This window comes from Sparus aurata, chromosome 23, assembly GCF_900880675.1.
Source record: "Sparus aurata chromosome 23, fSpaAur1.1, whole genome shotgun sequence".
Taxonomy (NCBI): Eukaryota; Metazoa; Chordata; class Actinopteri; order Spariformes; family Sparidae; genus Sparus; species Sparus aurata.
Window position 1 is genome coordinate 28,397,211 of NC_044209.1, and position 21,367 is coordinate 28,418,577.

At 44.3% G+C, this 21,367-nt stretch overlaps 1 protein-coding gene across 1 annotated transcript; it reads right to left on the minus strand.

Annotated features, from left to right (window-relative positions):
- Positions 1–353: 353 nt before the first annotated feature.
- LOC115575914 (myosin-11-like) lies at positions 354–21,342 on the minus strand. The gene is made up of 44 exons (XM_030408336.1): positions 20,759–21,342; positions 19,935–20,189; positions 17,329–17,647; positions 16,899–17,069; positions 15,303–15,459; positions 13,552–13,579; positions 13,240–13,339; positions 12,246–12,278; positions 12,063–12,155; positions 11,919–11,982; positions 11,700–11,798; positions 10,516–10,659; positions 10,308–10,403; positions 10,098–10,216; positions 9,790–9,942; positions 9,517–9,690; positions 9,215–9,388; positions 8,869–8,983; positions 8,576–8,772; positions 8,362–8,483; positions 7,817–7,886; positions 7,546–7,706; positions 7,318–7,426; positions 6,989–7,120; positions 6,701–6,907; positions 6,479–6,616; positions 6,272–6,395; positions 5,963–6,134; positions 5,660–5,872; positions 5,374–5,518; positions 5,049–5,255; positions 4,821–4,925; positions 4,572–4,724; positions 4,242–4,490; positions 3,942–4,154; positions 3,650–3,862; positions 3,385–3,546; positions 3,158–3,286; positions 2,890–2,978; positions 2,373–2,496; positions 2,077–2,285; positions 1,873–1,981; positions 1,622–1,794; positions 354–1,079 (listed from the first exon to the last, which is right to left on the minus strand). The coding sequence occupies exons 3-44, from the start codon at positions 17,491–17,493 to the stop codon at positions 842–844; spliced, it is 6,048 nt and encodes a 2,015-aa protein (XP_030264196.1). The 5' UTR covers positions 17,494–17,647; positions 19,935–20,189; positions 20,759–21,342; the 3' UTR covers positions 354–841.
- Between the last annotated feature and the right edge of the window lie 25 nt (positions 21,343–21,367).

Below are 21,367 nucleotides of genomic sequence, written 5' to 3' on the forward strand. Positions count from 1 at the left end.
TTTGAATTTTATCATGTAAACTTTATTATGGGAGTTAAAATCTGTTGCGTTCAAACGTCCGTCTTTGTGCTCATTGCATGATAGTTATTTTATTAAATAATGAAACACATGCCCAGTAAATTAAGTTGAATAATTTGAAGTCTAGTTGACGTCATTAACGTTTACCTACAATTTGTCAACGTCAGCAACCGAAAAGTGGAAGCAGCAGATGTTAAAAATCTGGAGGGACATCGCACCAAATATCAGGATAAAACATTTGATAACGTATTAGTTATCTTTAGCATAAAAACCATTAGCATTCTTCTACTTCCTTGCTAACATTACTGTTCGATAGTGTAAATTAAGTAATTGTGTTATCAAATATGTTGTTTTACTTTGTCCCGCCATATTTTCACTGTCCATCTTTCTGGAAGAGATAATAATTCAGATTTCTCTCGTTTATACGATCTGAGCTTGACGTCAGAAGAAAATGGCCGCAGTGTCAATGACCAGCTGATGTTCACTACAAAATTTGAACCCAACAACAAGTCGGCCTCCTGAGCTGTGATCTGTTTTATGTTTTTTACTTTAATTTGATGTGTTTTGAGAGGGGAGATGCAAACGAAGGCGAGCAGAAACGGAGCCACAAAGAGGGAGGAAAGGAACAGACGTTTGGTTCGTTAGCGGCGGGTTTAACTGCTGATATTTCTTCTGGTAGCATTTGTTGTTTGTGTGGTTACTCAGAGACCGAAATGAATTTAAATTTGAACATAAATCAGTTTCTAAGATATCGAATATAAAGAAATCTTTCAAATTAAAAGCCTAACAGGTTCCGCCCACTTGACTGTAGTCGCAGTCGTCTCTACTCGTCGGGGGTGTAGACTTCCCCGCGGGGCTCCAGAGGAGGAGAGCAGCCGCCAGGAGACGGAGAACGAGGCTCCTCCTCCTGCAGCTCCACCGAGTTCTCCTTGATGGCGCTCCTCCTGCTGATGCTCCCTCCCAGCCCCAGACTCCTCATGCTGCTACCGCCGCCGCTGCTGCTCCGGGGACTGGGGCTGCTGTACGCCGCCTCGCCGCCGCTGCCGCCGCTGCCGCCACGCCTGGGAACACCCGACACATCAGGAGGAAGAGACACAGGAGGAAGAGGAGGGTGAGAAGGAGATGAAGGACAGAGGAAGAACAGAGAGCAGCTGTTGCAAAAGCTAGATTTCTTTTAAAGTTGAAGCCCCTGGAATCTGCAGCAGGTGTAAACCGGAGGGATGAGGAAGTAAAAGCCCGCTGAGGAAGAGGAGAATATTCCCAGGAAGCTTTGAGGACAGATCAGTAGTGTCTGAGGGCAGGTGTGAGACAGGACATGGAAGGAGGAAGAGGAAATGTAAAAAATCACAAATGATCTCAGGTCGTCACAGACACGACAAAGAGTTCATCACAAAGAATTAAAGATGAACGTTGTTTTTTTATCGCTGCAGGAGTTTACGTCTGTATCAACTCTGTTTTACTGTGAAGCTCCAGAAATGTTTTGTGGACTACATGGAGGGAGGAGAGGATGACCGAGTTTAACTTTTTGGGTGAACTGTTCCTTTAAAATGACAAATAGTGCATTTGAAGACATGTTCTTGGACCTCAGCCGGCCTGTCGGTACCTCAGCTTGCTGCGGAGTGAAGACACCTCTCTGTTCAGAGTGTCGTTGGCCTCGCTCGCCTCCTCCAGCTCCCTCTGCAGTTTCCTGCGAGCGGCTGCGACGCGCTGGGCCTCCTCCTCCGCCTCCTCCAGCTGATGCTTCAGCTGCTTCACCCGCACGTTGCCCTTCTCCGCCTGCACGGAGCAGAGACGGGTTTACTTACAGAACGATACATCACAGTAAAGAGACGTCTTTGTGGGCTTTGTTGTCACCTGGTCTTTGTACTGCTGCGCCTGCTTCCTCTCGTCCTCCACCTGGATGGTTAAATCCTTCAGTTTCTTCTCTTTCTGACGCAGATTCTTGGCGTTGGCCTGACGCTCTCTACACGACAGAATCATAGAAACATTTAATCCTTCAATGTGAGTCTCTTAACTGTGTTTAAGCTCAGATTCTTTCACTGTTCCTCTTTGTTTTACCTGCTCTCGATCTCCAGCTGCTCCTCCACTTCTCTCAGTTTGGCCTCGAGGGCGGCGATGGAGGATTTGAGTTTGGAGCGGCCCTGTCCCTCCATCTCCTGCAGTTTGGCCTTCAGATCTCGGTTTTGTCTCTCCAGCTGCTGCCTGGATCCCTCTTTGGTCTGAGAGGAAGTTCTCTCTGCTGCCAGTTCTGCACCCAGCTGGTCCACCTGCACAACCAGAAACATGAAGAGAAATGAACATTTGCTGTGGAAGCATCAGGTTCTTCCTCGCTCTCGTGTCCACTCTGGACCCACCAGCTGCTGGCTCTTCCTCAGCCGGTCGTTGAGACTCTCCACGTTGGCCTGCTCTTCCTCCAGCTCCTCCTCCAGCTGGCTGATCTTCGCGTCCATGCGGCGCTTTTCATCAGACAGCATTGATCTGGATGGAGGGAGGAGGTGTTCTTCTTTTATAGTCTTTTCCACTCACAAGAATCTGTATTTCTGACTGATTTGTACTTCCTGTTAGCGTCACACAGCTTTTATTCCTCTCTGGTATTTAATAAATCTTCAGTCCACATCAGATATCTCTTCTATGACATTTTTAGTGTATTTTCTTATTGTTTTGAAGAAAACTCATTATTTTCTTTCCACATTCAGCTCCAGGACGCTCGTAGAAATAACTCACGTCTCTTTCCACCTGTCGACAAATCTGCCTGATCCAATGTTGAAACTTTCTACAACAAAAGTCAAGTTTCTTTTGTTGTTTTCTTCATTACTTCAGTGCCTGTCACCTGTATTAATAATGTAAATGTTAATGACATAAGAAACTCACTTCCCGGAGGAGTTACTGGCCAGTTCTTCTGCCAGCTCGTCTCTCTCTGTCTCCGCCTGCTTGCGAGCTCTTTCAGCTGCTGCCAACATCTGGACAGACAGACAGAAGAGAGACAGACGGACAGAAGAAAGACAGACGGACAGGAGAGAGACAGACAGACATGAGGAAGATGATGGTGACATAAAGAAGGAAAGTTAGATACAATAACTTATCGTTGTCAAAGTGTGAGAGATGATTTAAAGACACATTTCTTGACGGCTGGCCTCACCTCGTGCAGCTGGACGATGTCGGCCTCCATGACTTTGGATCTGCGCTCGGACTCGCGGGCTGAAGCCAGAACCTCCTTCTGGGATGCACGTGAGTCCTCCAGCTCCCTCTGGAGATCCTTCACCTGGCCCTGTGAGGAGTATTATTATCATTAGGAGTATATATTGTATTGTTTCTGATCAGATGAATGTTATTGATTGTTTAAATTAACTGCATTAATGTGCTGACCTGGATCTTGCGCAGCTGCTTGATTGCTTCGTCGCGCCCCCTGCTGGTGGCCTCCAGCTGGTCCTCCATGTCCTTCAGCTCGCCCTCCAGCTTCTTCTTGCTGCCTGTCGCTTGACCTCGCTGCTTCCTCTCCTCCTCAAGCTCCGCCTCCAGCTCACGCACCTGCCAAGGTTCATCATTCGTAAACACTCACTGTCTTTTTCTTTTTATTGTAGTTGGATTTCATCTTATAACAATGTGGGTGAGGCGGTAAGTTGAACTCGACCTGTTTGAGGAGCTGCTTCCTCTTCTCCTCGCCCATCTCATCGCGGGCGTGCAGCTCCCTCTCATGCTGAGCTCTCAGCGCCTGAGTGTTGACCTCCAGACGCAGCTTGGCGTCCTCGGCGACCTGCAGCTCGTCCTCCAGCTCCTCCATCTGCGTTCGCATCTCGTCCACGATGGCCTCCAGGCCGCGCTTGGCCTTCTCCAGGTCATGAACCTGACGGAGGACAAAATGAAGACGATGTCAGAACCTCTGTAATAAAAGGATTAGTTGACGTTCAGATGTTTCCTCTTACATTCTTTCCCACGTCGTCCTTGGAGCTGATGAGGTCCTCCATCTCAGCTCGGAGGCCCTTCATGGACTTCTCCGCCTCCTCGAGAGCGTTCTGGCTGTCGTCCAGCGCTCTGGCGAGAGCCAACACCCTCGTCTCCTTCTCCCTCACATCTGCCTCTGCTCGATCACGCTCGTCTGCAAACTTACTGGACACTGCACGCTCCTCTGCCAGCATCTGACCGACACCAGGACAGAGAACATGAATGTGAAATGTCAAAAATCTGAGTACAATGACGTTTTCACTGCACTTCAGCAGTCAGACCTGATCAAACTTCTTCTGCTTCTTCTCCAGGTTGGAGACGAGCTGCCGCTGGCTGTCCAGGTCCATGAGGACGTCCTCCAGCTCCTGCTGCAGCCGGATGCGGCTCTTCTCCAGCTTGTCGTAGGCGGAGGCCTTCTCCTCGTACTCGCCGTTGGCCGCCTCCAGGTCGCGCTGCAGACGCTTCTTACTCTCCTCCAGCATCTCCACCGTCCCCGACATCTCGTCCAGCTTCTTCTTGTAGTCGGACAGCTAATAGAGAGTGAAACAGGGTTTAGAAGAGGTCTCAATTAACTAGTTCTACTTTAGGTATTAACACCACAAGTTACTGACCTGCATGTTGAGGCTGGAGACCTGCCTCTCCACGCCCCGTTTGGCCTCAGTTTCCTCCTCCAGCTGCTCCATCAGGCTGTTCCTGTCGTCCTCCATCTGACGCAGACGTCCAGACAGATTCAACTTCTGACGGGTCTCCTCTGACAGCAGCTCCTGCAGGAGAAAGACAAGGAGGTGAGGATAAAGGTGTTGGTCGATGTTTCAGTTTAGGACAGGCTGAAATATTTACAGGACTCATGTGTTGCTCACCTGAGCATCCTGGAGCTGGGAGGTCAGAGCGGAGACGTCTTTACTCAGCTTGATGTTCTTTCCCTCCGCGTCATTCAACACGCTCGTCACACTGTCCAGCTCCACCTGGCAGAGACGAGGAGAGAGATGGAAGAAAGGTGTTGAACTCTCAAACACTCTTATCCTTCAGATTCATCTGGAACACAATTTGAATCTGACAAACTGTCCGATGATCCCGTCACGACTCACCGTCATCTTAGAGACTCGCTCGCCGAGCTCAGTCCTCTGCCGCTCGCTCTCGTTGAAGCGCGAGTGCAGGTCGTTCAGCTGACCCTCCACCTTCTTCTTCTTGTGCTCCACGTCCTGCTTGGCGCTGGCAAGGGATCGCAGGTCAGCGCTCAGATCTGCTGTTTCTTTCTCCAGAGTCTGCTTGGCTTTCTCCAGACCGGCTCTCACCTGGATAACGAGACGAGGTGCTGAGTGAGCGACATCGTGGTTTAAAAAAGAGTTCAGGTCAAAATCAGCATCTAGAATGTAACTAGTTCTGATGTGATGCAGTTTGGATGAAGTTTACCCTCTTGGCCTGCTCCAGCTGCTCACTGAGCTCCTCCACAGCCTGGCTGTGTTTCTGTCTCAGGTCCTGGACTTGAGCGTCGTGGCTCCGCCCCTCGTCCTCCATGGCTTTCTTTAGCAGGGCCACCTCCTGCTCACGCTTCGCCCTGCCAGGCACAAATACATGAAACATCACCACAACACATCCAACAGCAACAGGCTTACAAAGTCCACTTCGGTTAAACACTTATCATGACGTGTGGATCAATCAGAGGTCGTATATGTACGATCCAGTCAGTCAGACAGACCTGAGCTCCTGCTGGGCGGCGGTGGTATCCAGGCTGTCCTCCAGCTCGGTGCGTAGAGCGTTCAGCTCCTCTCCCAGATCCCGTCGAGCCGCCTCCACCTTCCCCCTCGCCGCCCTCTCTGCCTCCAGGTCCTCCTGCATCTCCTGAAGGAGAGCCTCCAGCTCCCGGACCCGCTTCACAGCCATCCCTCGCTGGTTGCACTCATCCTCCAAACTGTGGACACGGAAAATAAACATATACAGTTTCTTCTCTCTTTACATCTGTCTTTTGATTTCAGAAGGTTAATTCTTAATTATTATTTACCGGGCCTGTGTGGCCTGGAGCTCCTCTTCCTTGGCGGCTAGCTGGGCCCGGAGCTCGGCTAGTTGGGCCTGCAGGTCGGCATGTTGCTCCTGGAGGTCGGCCAGCTCCGCCTCCACCTTCCTCTTCGCCTTCTCCATGTCCTGACGACCCTTCTCCTCCTTCTTCATACGCACTGCACACACACAGACAAAGTGAACATCTTTTAAATTCATTGCTTTGATTTAAATGTTCATTAATTCAGGTAAAGTTGGACTTTTTGTAATTTACAAAAGATGGTCAAACAGTTCATAGACGTGGTGACTGACTGACCCTCGAGGTCCGAGATCATGGACTCGTGTTTGGCCTTCAGCTTGGTGAGATTCTTGGACTTCTCCTCCTCCTCTGCCAGGTTGGAGGTCATATCAGCCAACCTCTCCTCCAGCAGCTTTCGCTCCTGCAAACGACTCAACACGTTAGAAAAAAATGTGCGTGTCGTGTATTAAAGAACGACCACAAAACAAAACTGCGTCTTTCTACCTTCTGCAGCTTGATGTTCTGGTCCTCCATGAGCAGAACGTCCTCCTCCAGTTTCTTGACTTTTCCCTCCACGGCCACTTTCTCCAGCTGCAGCTTCTGACGAGCGTCTTCCTCCTCGGCGATGTGGGACTCCATGAGCTGCGGAAAAACATCATGTGTGGTTAAACTACAGGTTCAAAATAAAGGAGAGCTAAAAGAAACTACTACTAATAATGTTTCCACCTGTAGCTGCTGCTCCATGTCCTTCCTCTCCTGCTGCAGAGAAAGGCTGCGCTCCTCCTCCTCCTCCAGCCGGGCCTCCATCTCGTGCAGCACCTCCTCCAGCTCCTGCTTCTTGGCCTCCAGTCGCACCCTCATCTCCTCCGACTCGGCGTACAGCTCCGTCTCCGCATGAAGCTTCGACTCCAGCTGGGCTCGCTCCTCCAGCAGCTACAAACACAGACTTCTGTTATTTTTAAGAAATGTTAAAATGTAAAAAAAACAGGATTAAAACGTTAATTTATGCATCACCTGTGTGTGTTTCTGGGAGATGTCTTTCAGCTCGGCCTCGCTCTTCGCTGCCACCTCTTTCGCCGCCTTTAGCTCCTCGTCTTTCTGACCCATCTCTTCTTCCTGTCTGGTGACCTGCAGCAGCGGCTTCACCTGAACCACGACCAGAAACATCCACAACTCAGACATGTGTTCTCCTCCGTTGTTTAAATAGTTAGCCTGATAACTTTAGCATGCTGAGTTGTATCTGTCAAAAAACCTGCTCGGATTGGAGCGAATTAAATCATCATCATTTTGTGATTCATAATTATCTGGTATTACATTAAGAAAAGTAAGATATTGTGTGTAACCTTGGTGAAGAGCCTCCACCACTGCCAGTTCTTGAGTTTGAGGTAACAGGCGCAGTTCCTCTGGATGACTTTCATGGCAGTCAGTTGCTGCTGACGTTTACTGAAAGCCCTGAAAAAAACACACACAAAGCAAGATAAGTTCATTTTGTGCACTGGGACCCAAAAAGGCTGTAAAAAAATATTAGGAATCATTTGTTCAAATATCAGCGTCCAGTCTGTTTCTCTTACTTGCGGGCCAGGAAGCCTCTTGCTTGTCCCTGGAAAGCGATGATGACGACGGTCAGTTTGAGATCTCGCTCCTCCTCCAGCTGAGCCAAAACTCCCGTCCTGAAGAACATCTTACTCTGACCGATGCGATACAGGTTCGTATCCAGATCCAGGTGCTTCACCTGGAGGAGGAGAGGAGGAGACAGGAAGGAAGGACAGAAGACGAGTGAAACAGAACTCCATCTTCATATTATTTTATTATAGTAACGTCATTTTTAAAGTTCTGGCTCACCATCAGACAGCACGCCTGCTTCCCGTCCATGAAACCCTTCGGGATGGCGTTGGCAGCCAGAATCTCGTATCTGCAAACAAGAACAACATTCAATGAAACATCAAAACGATCAGTAACACAAATCTACACTACAATCTACATTTTGAATTAAGTTTGTTGCGATTTGGACGAAGCCACACTCAAAATAAACTCATTTCTGATTTGAGATTTAAATGGAAAGTTCTCTTTTTGTTTTGTTTCTGTCTCAATGATTGGTGGAGAATCATGAGTGTTCACTGCCCTCCAGTGGTCACCATAAGGAACTACAACACAACGTTAATGTGGCTAAAAAACACAAATTATTTCACCTTCTGTAATCCAGCTGCAAACTACATCTACAAAAAGGGAAAGTTAATTTCAGGGGAGTTAACTACGTGGTGTCAGGAGTTTCATACTGTTTAATGACATAAGTCTCATATTTTTAATATCAGTGCAAACAGAGATAAGAATATAGTCATTGAAACCTCTTAAGAAATCAATAAAATGTCCTCAGACTGTCTCCTCACCTCTGCCTGAACTCCTGGAACACGATGCGGTTGGGGAATCCCTGCCTGCAGATGCGGATCCCCTCCAGCACCCCGTTACACCTGAGCTGCTCCAGCACCAGGTTGGAGTCCATCTTCCCGGCCTGCAGCACAGCAGCGGGACAACAAAATGAATGTACGGACTCGCTCAGTCTTTAATCACTTCACTTTAATGTAAAGAACACAGACGACTGACCCTCTTCTCGTGGTTGGGGATGATGCAGCGGACAAAGTTGGGCTGCGTGTTGTGCAGAGTCGTCATCAGTTTGCCCAGAGACTCTTTGTACAGCTGACCGACTGTACGGAACATCCCCTTCTTAGATTTAGTGGAGGCCACCGGCGCTGAACTCTCCGACATCTTGGTCAGAGTGTCCAGACCCACAACTCGGTCCGCTGCCAACAGAGGACAAACACAGGAGAGATTAGTTCACATCTGATCAATCGTAACGGGAGATACGCGGTGAAACTGTCCCGACATGGAGGACTGACCGTCTTTCCACAGGTCCTGGATGAAGTTGCTGGACGAGTTGTTGAGCAGAGCCGTCACGTTGTCGTTCAGGGGATCCATGTTCTTAGTCAACCAGTTAGCTGCGTTATAGTCGACCTGGAAACATAAACGAAAGCCACGTTTGTTGATGACGATCATGAAGAGAAAATGATCGAATGATAAAGCTGACATGCCTCTATTTAATGGTATGAAATCTATTTATTGGATCATTTATTTATTTCAATATTTTTCTTGACTTAGTTTCAGTCCTCCTTAGTACTTTTTAATCAAAGGAAACAGTGCGGTTGTCATATTATTAGGATGCTCGTCTCCTTCAGTGATCCTCACCTTCCCAGCGTAGTGCAGAACACTGAACATCAGTTTGTCTTTGTGCTGTTTGGGTTTGGAGAACTTGCTGTGTCCGGAGTGTGCGTTCTGCAGTTTGTCCACGAAGGAAACATCAGTGGCTTTGGGGAACCAGCACTCCTCGTCCAGCAGGGCCAGGATGCCTGGAGGGTTGTTCTGCAGGAGGATCAGGACAAGAGAAAATCTTTCATCTACTGTTTCCTCGTTTAATTGTTTGGGTACGGGGACTGTTTAGGTGTCACAGTGACAGCGAGGTTTATAGTGAACGTGCAGCTTGTTCTCACCGGCCTCTCAATGAGCTCGATGCAGGGCAGCAGGTCGAGGCCGAAGTCGATGAAGTTCCACTCGATGCCCTCTCTCTTGTACTCCTCCTGCTCCAGGATGAACATGGTGTGGTTGAAGAGCTGCTGCAGACGCTCGTTGGTGTAGTTGATGCAGAGCTGCTCGAAGGAGTTGTCCTGAGGCGGGGAAACGTCACAGCCATCGAGTCAGCAGTTAGAAAACAACAGAAACAAAACAACTGAGCATTTAAATGTTTGTTCTCAGTGAGCGTTCACCTCAAAGATCTCAAAGCCAGCGATGTCCAGGATGCCCAGGAAGGAGGACGACTGCCTCTTACTCTTATCCAGCGTCTTGTTGACTCTGGCCAGGATCCAACGAAACAGCCGCTCGTACATCGCCTTCGCCAGAGCCTCCACCGCAAAATCAGCCTGCAGGAGGCGAAGGAGGAGGACAGAGGGAAACAGGAGAACGCTTTTGTTATGATTATTTTAGGATGAATTTATAGCTCTTTTCTTACTTTACATTTCAGAGGGAAATGTTCCACAACAGCCTTTATTCTCTGTCTTCATGAGTTTGCTGTTACCTGCTGCTTGGTCTGCGCCTTCTGCACCACCTCCCTGCCCACTTTGATCCTCGGGGTGAGGATGGCGCGGGTGAAGTCGGTGACATTGATGCCCTGCAGGTGACACACCTTCTGGGCAGCTGGAGTCGACGGGCGACACGAGACAGAGAACACGTCAGAGAGGTTCACAGGTTAACTTACAGCGGCGCTGTCGTGTTTTAAAATGGTTACCGGTGTTGTCGGGCATGGTCGCCTGCTCGCTGTTCCTCTCCTTCTCAAACTTGATGTTGCCAAGCTGGAGCACAGTGGACACCACCTTAAACATCCCTGCAGCGACGAAGGAGATCAAGACGGTGAAGTAAATGTTGCCTGATACAAGTAGACACTTAAATTACACATAGCAGCCTGTTGAAGTATAGTAAGTTGGAGCAGTGGGTACCTATCCTCTCTTCCTCGGTGAAGCCCATGATCTCCATGGCCTCCAGAGTCTCATCGAACATGATGTCATCCTCCTGACCGGGGATCTCCACGTGTCCCGCTACCAGGAAACGATAGCAGCTGAAATCCTCCAGCAGGAGCTCCTCTAAACACAGACGACATCAACTTCAGTTTCATCTTTCATCTTCGACAGAGATATCAGGACGTGTTTAACCGAGCTTATCAGAAAGACTGGAACCAGGGGAAACCTAGCTTTACAGAAAAGGAAGAAAATCTTAAAACAACTTCAAAGACACATTTTGCAACATGGATCGATCTAAACTTCTCAACCTATTCTGTTAAATGCTGCTGATACTCGGATGGATTTATATTGACAGTTCTGATGAAACAACAACAACAACAACAAATAAGTAAAAATAAATGTAATTTTATCCTTTTCAATTACTTGTTTTTTCCTCTGGTTGAATTATTGTACTTTCTTTGTTGTTTATTATTATCTAACAAAACTTTTATTACCATTTTTATGGTGATAAAAGCTGAAGAATATATTTCCTTGTTCAAAGAAAAAACTGACTCTAGTGGATGACAGCCAGCGAGGTAAAGACTCTTTAAGCCCATGAAATCTTCGATAAGAAGATTGACGACATCAACTTCAGTTTCATCTTTCATCTTCAACAGAGATATCAGGACGTGTTTAACTGAGCTTATCAGAAAGACTGGAATCAGGGGAAACCTAGCTTTATAGAAAAGGAAGAAAATCTTAAAACAACTTCAAAGACACATTTTGCAACATGGATCGTTCCAAACTTCTCAACCTATTCTGTTAAAATGCTGTACCGGGTTTGTCCAAACAAACCATGGTGACACTTGGATGGATTAACATCGACAGCTTTGATGAAACAACAACAAATACGTAAAAATTAACATGCTGATCTGATTTTTATCCTTTTCAATTACTCGTTTTTTCCACTTCCAGCTTGTTTTACTTGATTTATTCTGATGGTTGAATTATTTTACTTTCTTTGTTATTTATTATTATCTAACAAAACTTTTTGTGCCATTTTTATGGTGATAAAAACTGAGAAATATCTTTTGTTGTTCAAAGAAAAAACTAACTCTTAACTGACTCTTTAAGCCCATGAAATCTTGAATAAGAAGTGCGTTTATGTTTTTTTTCTGGCTCACCTCTCATCTTGTCTTTGGCTCCTGCCACCATGTAGTAGAAGATGTGGAAGGCTCTCTCTGTGTTGGCCTGACGAATGCAGCGAGACTTCTCCAGGAGGTCTGATTGGGTCGGGAGAGGGTTAAGCAGATAACAACGTCTGTTTCCAGCTAAAATTTCATTCCTATTTAATTCAGTCATAATCTAATGAACAGATTCCATCTAGGAAATAAAAAGGATACAGGTGTCAATATTCGCTCCAACGATGTATCCCGTCACATCAAAGTTGAGCTTGATGAACTTCCCCTGAAGAAAGAGAAAACAGCAACATGAAGCCACTGAAGGAAAAGTTCAGAATGGTTTCATGTAACTGATGAAAAACGTACAAATCGTGACGAGTTGTCGTTCTTGATGGTTTTGGCGTTTCCAAAGGCCTCCAGGATGGGATTAGCCTGCAGCAGCTGCTTCTCTAGCTCCCCCTACAGCCCACAACAAGGTCACACATCACTTCTTCATATCTATCATCCAGTGTATTTAACTAAATCTGAAGCATGAGGTTGTATACTCACGTAGGCCAGAGATCCTGCCTGCTGCTGCTGTTGCTAGAAGAAACAGGAAAACAAACTGGTAAGAAGGTCAACGAACCCTCAACTTTTTCCGTCTTTGTTGAGAAGACGCTGCTTTTAGCATTTCCCCAAAATTGGCCTCCCGCATGACAGCTTGAGATGCAGCAGAGCGGCAGGGTCAGAGGTCAAGCGTCAATAAATCTTGGCTAAACAAACCACAGATAGTTCTGCGCTGGATTAAAAGCAGCCGAGTGAACATCAGCTGCAACTTCTAATCACGTTATGGAGGATTTGTGGGAAAGATATGAAGACCTGGCACGATGATGATGATCTCCTCTAAGTATAGACTCTCTCCATTAATAGCACCTGTTTAACTGATGTTGATGAGAAAAGTCAGAAGCCCCAGCAGCAGCAGCAGCAGCAGCAGCAGAGAATAATAATCTGTCCTCACCTTAGCCACAGCTGCAGCCACTGAATCCTGTCATGTACAGTATAATTAATATCATTTAATGATAAAACTTAACACTAAAACGTCAATCAAAACATTGGATATCAACATGTTTCACATTTAAAACTGTAAAAACTATCAAAACATAAAAATGATCAATAGTTTTCTTAATTTTTCTTAACTTTTACGAGTTATTTCCATGTTTGTATGAGTTCTACACTTTAATATGATGATAACCAGACTTTTATCAGTTTAGTTTCCTAATATGTAGAGCATCTTTAAGCAAACATTAAAAAATATTGATAAACCTAATAAATAATCATCGATCTGACAGCTTGAAATGAACCCTGAACCACATTTTCATTCCATATTTGTCAGTTTTGTTTCTATGATTGAGCGAGTAGTGTCAGCCGAGTAAAATGTGTCAATATCATTATTGAAATCTATAATAATTTATATCATAATTAGCTTCTATTTGCAATTTGTTTTGTCGAATATTTATCTGGTTGTGATGTGGATCCAGTTTATTAAAAAGACGTTTCTACTCACAGGATTCACGTCCTTCTTTCCTTTGTGTGAGGAGGCGACGACGGCCAGGTACTGAATCACCTTCTTGGTGTTTTCTGTCTTTCCTGCTCCAGACTCACCTCTGTGTGAGAGAGCAGATACCTGAACGTATATCAGTCAACACACTCGCACTGTGGGGACAAAATGTGAAGCCCCACACAGTGCACATCACTCAGTTTGAGGGTAAACACTTGGTTTATGGTTAAGAAGTCTCCAGGGAGTGAATGTAGGTCAATCCACGTGTGTGTGTAGAGTGTGATGGAAAAAGGTAAAGTCTTGTATGTTTTGACTCACGTGCAGAGAATAGATTGATCCTCACGGTCTGTGGGGGGAGAGAGAGAGAGCGAGATGTAAAAAAGGGGGAAATAATGTGAGATGTTGACCGAGCTGAACTCGTTAGTTGAAGCCAGAAGAACCGACCAAACATGAACTCCGCTCGGACACGAAAGCAAAATGGCTCTGAAAATCTCGTTCAGAGGGAGATTAGCCTCCATCACTCATATCGTCTAAAAATAGCAGGTGGATGCAGGGCTCCATCGCTGTAATCTCGTCTCCCTGCTCCATGTATGGCCATTCCTGAGCCGAGTGGAAAGTATGGAGTTGGTCTGAGGTCACCGGCGGACCATCCGGAGACGAGACGGCACGCTCTGAGGCTTCAGTCAGGGGCCGCCACCGTCTGACTTTCATCTAATCACTTTCATTTCAGAATAGTACGTGTGTCTGCGTTTGCTGTTTCATTAAGTGCTGAATGAAGTTAATTCACCGCTGTTCCTTATATAGAACACACAGGGCTGTCACACACTTTGCTTTGGAGGCATTTTGTGCAATAAATCAGCATTCCTCTCCAGAGCTGTACAGTAGTAACGGTAGCAGTAGTTGTAAATCATTGGATACAAGATAAATATATAATTCACAGGAGTGTATAAGTTAATACTTGATCTTCATCATCGTTGAGTTTTGTTGTGTAGGTCAGTATATGGACTAGGTTTTTCCACTGGCAGCCGTGGAGACAACAACCTTCCCAAAGCATGCTGCATGCAACCGATTCGGTTTGCTGATTTTAGACCAGAGAAAACGCTGCTAGCATCCTCGCAAAGGTGAGCGATGGAAAGTCAGGTGAAGTCTCGTAGTCCACAAAACCTTTCTGGAGCTTCACAGCAAAAAAGCATTGCAGCATTCTGCTAAACAACTAAAGTAGATGACCAAAAAGAAACGTAAAATGGCCCCATACAGCCTGTTTGGTGCAATCCAAGTCTACAGAAGCCCTGAGATCCCAAACTGATTAGAAAAGACGGTATTTACACCTTTTTTTCAATCAAAATCTTCACTGTAGCTGCTAAACTTAAAGCATTAGCCTGCACACCGTCTGTTTGGGATTTGGGATCTCTGGGCTCTTCTGGAGACTTGGATTACGCCAGACGAGGTCTGGAGGTCTTCAGCTACTTCAGTCGTTTAGGAGAACGCTGCAACTCTGTTTTGCTGTGAAGCTGCAGAAACGTTTTCTGGACTACAGAACTTCACCTGACTTTTCATCTGAATTCTTCTTTTTGGGTGAACTTTTCCTTTAATTACTTCAAGTTAATAATTGCCTAGTATCACCAAAATGTTAATAAAACTCAAATCTCTCTACTACGCACAACTTTAATTTGTGCTCCAGCTCTTCGGCTCTGCATCAGCAACCATTTTGGTTCTAAGAACAACACTTCCTTAAAGGCAGGAGGAAACATGTTCTCTTGTAATTTAGGTGAACTGACCCTTTAAGGTTTGAGTTAGCAGCTGGGAGTGCTTTATGTGTTATGGCTAAAGATTCCCTGCAAGAATGTATGGAAATATTAGTTTTTTCTCAAAACTGGGCTTATTAATAACTCTTTAAACCTCGACATCACCTTCCATAGAAACAGTGAAGCAGAGACTGAAATGCTAAGTCACACACACACACACACACACACACACACACAGACACACACACACACAGACACACACAGAGTCACACACACAGAGACACACACACACACACACACACACACACACACACACACACACACCTTGCATCATGTTCCTGTAGGCGTTGTCTGTGATGGAGTAGATGTGCGGCGGCACCTCGTGGCGTTTCTTGCCCTTATACATCTCGATGATCTTTTCGGAGTAGATGGGCAGCATCTTGTAGGGATTCACCACCACGCAGAACAGACCCGAGTACGTCTGTGGAGAGCAGGGAGACAGGAAACATCATCATCATCATCATCATCATCATTTTGATATCACAGCAGTTGGACAACTTGACAGGTGATCGTTTTAACTGCTTTTAATGTTGCTAAAGTACGTATTTCAATTTTATTCTTCACTATTCTTGATACATTTGACACTCACAATTGCACAATTGAGGCAAACAGTGGACAGCAGATCACATTTATTACCTGTGAGCTTTTGTTTTGCTATTCAAATTATATGTTTTTATCCAAAAAAACAAGCACGGACCAAATATTAATGAACTGAAGACACAGAGGACGGTTATGTGGAAGATAACTGTCCACCTCCAGCTTCTCATCTCTCTCTGGGAACCGACTTTTCAGGTTACAAATACATTTATTTCGGTTGATACGCTCTAAACGGTTCAAAATTAGGTGCGCATAACGGAAAACAGAGGTCGCTCCATCTTCGGGGACTCTATAATGTTCCAGAGGGTTTCGGTTTATATTGAGAGTTCAGTGTATGAGACGTTTTTGGCTCTCAGATGCTGTCTGCTCTTATATGGACTGGAGGGACTGCAGCTCTTAACTTTCTAGTCATGGCAGTCTGTAATAAATGCATCAGCCTGGGTTTTAATTTTACATCCCGTACCTTATTAGACTTTGTCAGACTGACTGAAAAAATAAAAACATAAGCTGTTGATCCTCTCGGTACATCCTGAGTCTGTGTGGAGCGCACAAAGACCTCCAACGAGGACTTTTCCACCAAAAAACTGGAGTCAGTGTCAACTTTAGGTTTAATAAGGAGAAAATTGGAAGCAGGTCTGCGGTCGTCTGCTGACCTCAGATCAAATCTTATTCAGTAAACAGCTCTGATGATATTTAGGTTTTCAAGCAGGTGTAAAAGCGCTGATGTTTGATCAGTTTGTTTGACCTTTTTCTTTTGGTTTGTTTGATTTTCATTAATTATTCTTCATTATTTGGTGAACACAAAGATCCATATATCATTTTTAGTTCAAAGGATAATAAAAGGACACTTATTTTTTCTAATATTAAGTAGAGCTGCAATGATTAGTTGATTAAATTAAATTAAGTTTTTTGATTTTGATAATTGTTTCTGACATTTCTCAAGAAAAATCGAGAAACATTTCTAGTTCCAGCTTCTTAACTGTGAAAATCTGCTGCTTCTCTTAATTACTGATGGCAGTAAATGAAAAAGTCTTTGGGTTTAAGACTGTTTGTACAAAAAAGGAAATTTGAAGACAATTTTCATTAATTGATAATAAAAGAATGGTCAGCTGCAGCCCTAATATTCAGCATTTTCGTTTTTGTCTTTTTAAAGCAACACAATGCAACTTCCTAGAGAAACACAGTTGATTGTTGATTGGTGTGTGTGTGTGTGTGTGTGTGTGTGTGTGTGTGTGTGTGTGTGTGTGTGTGTGTGTTCCTCACATAGATCAGGCTGGAGAAGTATCTCTCTCGCAGGTTGTGGAGGACGGAGGCTTCGTTGAGGAAGGTGAGGGCGGCCATGTCCTCCACCTTGCTGAACTTGGGCGGGTTCATCTTCTGGATGTCGTCTTTGTTCACCGTCATCTTCTGACCGTTGGAGAGCTCCACCAGCGCCTGCAGCCAAAATTATTATTTTACCATAACTTCTATGTCAAACTAAATAAATGTTGTATTGATATCAAGCAGCTCAGTGCCGTTTCTTAACGTTTGCTTTAGTGACAACAGTTTAATCTTTTGGAGACCTCAACATCCAGAAATCATAAGTAACATGTACCAAGAGATAAAAAGACAGCTGCTGAATAACATAAGAACTCTCCCCAAATGATACTGCAGCATCATCCGACAGTGATGACATCATCAAGGTGTACGTTACCTGGTCCCCCTTCTCCTCCTTCACGCTGGCCTGCTCGAAGCCCTCCCTCTCTGACGGCACCCACACCATCTTCTTGGCCGCCCAGTCGGCTTGTGCCACCCCGCTGTTGCGAAAGTCATTTTCCAAGAAGAGGAACTTGTTGTCTTCGGTGGCCGGGTCAGCCATGTTTGTGATGTCACCGTCAGTGGTCGAGTCAGCAGCGTCGCCGTCGGAGTCGATCACTGGTTGTTCAGAGTTGGTCGAGCTGACGTCTGGATCGTTACTGGGGTCTGGGTCAGCCTCAGGTGGGGTGATGGGAGTCGGGTTGACCTCTGGACTGCTGTTATTACAGAGGAAAATTAAGACCTGAAAATGTCACTTTCTGTTCAAAATAAACACAAAAATTTAATTTGAGCAAATGGATAAAAAGAATAAGATGGGGTGAACTGTTCCTTTAATTTGCTTGTTTCTATATGAGTGGGTCTGTGTGACGTTTATTATCTTTAAAGAGTTAGATGGTGCCGCTCTCATGTCTGTACAGTAAATATGAAGTTAGCTTGGCAACTTCAAAGACAGCAAAATACTGCTACTGGACAAGAAACAATCCAGGACATAAACTGTAGCTTTTACACTTAAACATGTTAATGAGTGAGTTTTAGAGATCGTAGTCAGAACAGCTGTCGTAGTTTTGGACCGCGGGTGCCAAAACTTTTTCCCTTTGAGAGTCAAAACTGAAACTTAAAGGGCCGACAAGGATCCAGAGTTCCCTAAGTGACTGACTTCCTGCTCAAAGTGTTAAAGTGTTACCCCGCCTGCCGTGGGCGGATCATAAAAATCCATTAATAATAGGAATAAACATTGTAAGCATTACTAGTTGATTTTCAAAATTATTTTCTCATCATCTTGCAGGCCAAATTGAGTCTTACGGAGGGCCTCTTTGGGCAGCCCTGCTTTCCAACCTGTTTCCAGCCTTTATGCTAAGCTAAGCTAATTAGCCGCCAGCCCCGACATCAGAGCGGTACCAATATTTTCATCCAACTCTCCTCCATAAGTGTCTTTCTCAAAATGTCGACATGAAGTCCATGTTGAATTAACGCAGCCAGATGTTTCATTCATTAATCAATTAACCCATTTAGTCAATAGTGAAGAAAATTGACAGACTCCGGTGCTGAAGAAATCAACCATTATATCCATATATTCATATTATATCTATCTGTATATATTGTCTTAGATTTTGGATATCGTTTTAGGGTGATATTTCATCAATGTTATCCTTTCCTGGGTTTACAGGCTGGATCACATTAAAGTGATGTAATTTTCTGAATTGACAAAACTGTTTTTCTAATATTATCTTCACCCACTCAGTCATTATATCCACATTATTGATGATTATTTATCTAAAAATCTCACCGTGTTCATATTTTGTGAAAGTACCAAAAGTCATCCGCACAATACCGACACAATATCAATATCAAGGTATTGCAAAACAGCCTTAAAATATCGGAATGATCAAAGATAAAGTTCAAAGAAATCTTTGATTATTATCATCTATTAAGAGATTAATCCTCACAAGCTAATCGTCTTCCTCAGGACTGTGTGGTCCGGTTAATCAGATTTGATTGACAGCGCTGGAAACAGAAAACTGTCAACCCATTTTGATTCAACGCCAAAACAACTTTGGATTTAAAGAGCAAAATAACACATAGCTTCAGTCACAACCTCTCAGATTTAAGTATCTGGCACACAGCTTTTTCTTTGCACATCATCACAGAACAGATAATTGTTTCTCTTCCACCTTCCTCGACTCAAACTGCAGCCTCTGCCACTCAGATCATTTACATTTGGTCTGAGTGAGCTGCCTGACAGATTACCGCTGCCATATTTCCCTAGATTTGCAATCAGCTACTTACTCACTTATCCTCGTCTGTGTCTCTTCACGCAGGTCACAAGGCTGCTTTGACCTCCCATTGAACGTCAGGCAATAAAACATGAAAAGCAGCACACAGATAACCCCTATAATCAAACAAGTGAGCTGCCATGCTGGAATGCCCATGTTTGGCTAACCCTTTGCTCCTGGTAGCTTGGTAGCCCAAAGAGGGATGCTAGGGACTTAGCAGGCATACTACCTTATAAGGTGCAGCTCATGTGTCCAGCCAAGCTTACCGTTTACACCAAAATGGTGACATGTCACAAGGTGCATCCATGTGTGGCCGTGGGCACACAGAGCAGGTATGTGAGCAGAAATCAATATGAAGCAGCATCCCTAATGAAGATTTACTGAGAGATGTGGTTTTTTGAGTAAATTACAACCACTTTACACATCAACTTGAGTTCTCAAAATGTCATCCTGGAGTTTTCTTTTTAACCTTCTGACATCACTTAAAGAGATCCAGATTAATGCAACAGGCAACAAATAAACTCATTCATACAAACTCAAATACACTTCACCAGCAAATATTCACCACTTATTGCTCTTGTTGTGCTTTGAAGAGTTATAAATAGATGATAAATAAGTTGTAAAAATATGTTCTAAACGTTTATATAATATCAATGTCCTTGTAATGTGATGTAAAATAGGTAATTCCTGCAGTAAGCACCACAGAAGAAGAGTAAAAGTCCATACTCACTGTGCAGTGCTTCAGTCCTCAGTGCAGGTTGGAGGCTCAACACCAGAGGAACGAGAGTATCATGTCAGGTAAATGAAGTGATGCTGCTGATGATGATGAGGATGTCGTCCTTCCTCCTCCTCCGCTATTTAAACAGGTCCGCGACACCTGGGGGTGGAGCAGCAGCGCGAGCCGGCCTCGTTGCCAAAGTTGGCAGCAGCCACAAGCGACATCCAGCCAGCCAATCAGCGCGGAGGAGAGGTTTAATTGCTCTGCCTTTCAAAATAAAAGCTTTTTGTAGAGTTGGTTTTGTAGAGCTGCATTGTGACTCACTCTAGTTACTTGGCCTCAAACAAGTCCCATGTCATTTTTTTGGAGCCAGTCAAGTCCCAATTTAAAATCACACTTCCTCCTAAATATACTACAATCTTACCTACAGTAGTAGTCTTATTAAAGACAAAATAGAAGAACCAGCCTACCAATTAACTTATACTCTTCATACTTGAACTCAAGTCAACATCTCTGATAATAGAGGGTACTATATAGGCTAGCATAATTAGCCTACCTTACCCTAAAAGAAGCCATTAAGTGTCATAAGGAGTACTTTAACTTTTGATACTTTGAGTACAATGTGTTATAATACCTCTGTATGTTAATTGTATAATGTTTGCATGATTTTTATCTTTAACTGTGTAGAAAGAACAACAAATCATAGACTAATCTGCTCTTTCTAGGCTCTGAATGCCAAATGCTATCTAGACTACAATTTGCAATCATGAAAACATTTTATAAGTATAAATTGCATAATACTAAAGAATAATACGTAATTTAAACATAAAGCCTACCTGCCTCCCTTTCCAATAAAGGAATGGTGTCAAAAATGACATTTTGTTTGTTATTCTGTCTTCTTTGAACTGTCAAAAAGTCATTTTTAATTGAAAAAAAATTATATATATAGCGTTAAGACTTTAGCTAATGTTAGCTAAACCTCCATAGCTTAAAATTAGCCGATCGTTACCTTTAAAAAGACTATACAGTGTGTAAGAAAGAAAAACATGACAAGACAGCCTGGTACTTCTTCTGTAAATTATAAAGTCTGTTCTACTTAAAATCTAAATTATTAGACAAGTACGCTAATTAAGCTCGTCTTTTCAGATTCGCTATTAAAAAGCATTAAAAAGTTGCATTTAGCCACCAACACATTAGCATTAACGAGCCGGCGTACTTCCGGTTTAGCATTAAATAATGTGAAGTTTGGAGTTTTCCCGGGCTTTGGACTTAGACTCCTATTCGGAAAACAACTTGTAGATTATTTTCTAGTAAGAAGTCAGTTTACTGGATGAGTTATCTTTCCCCAATCGATCTATAAATAATATTTTTTCGACCTAACTAGCTAAACTATTGTTTTTGATTTTTCGCGGGTGTTCTCTCTTGCCCTCACTGGCTTGCCGTAG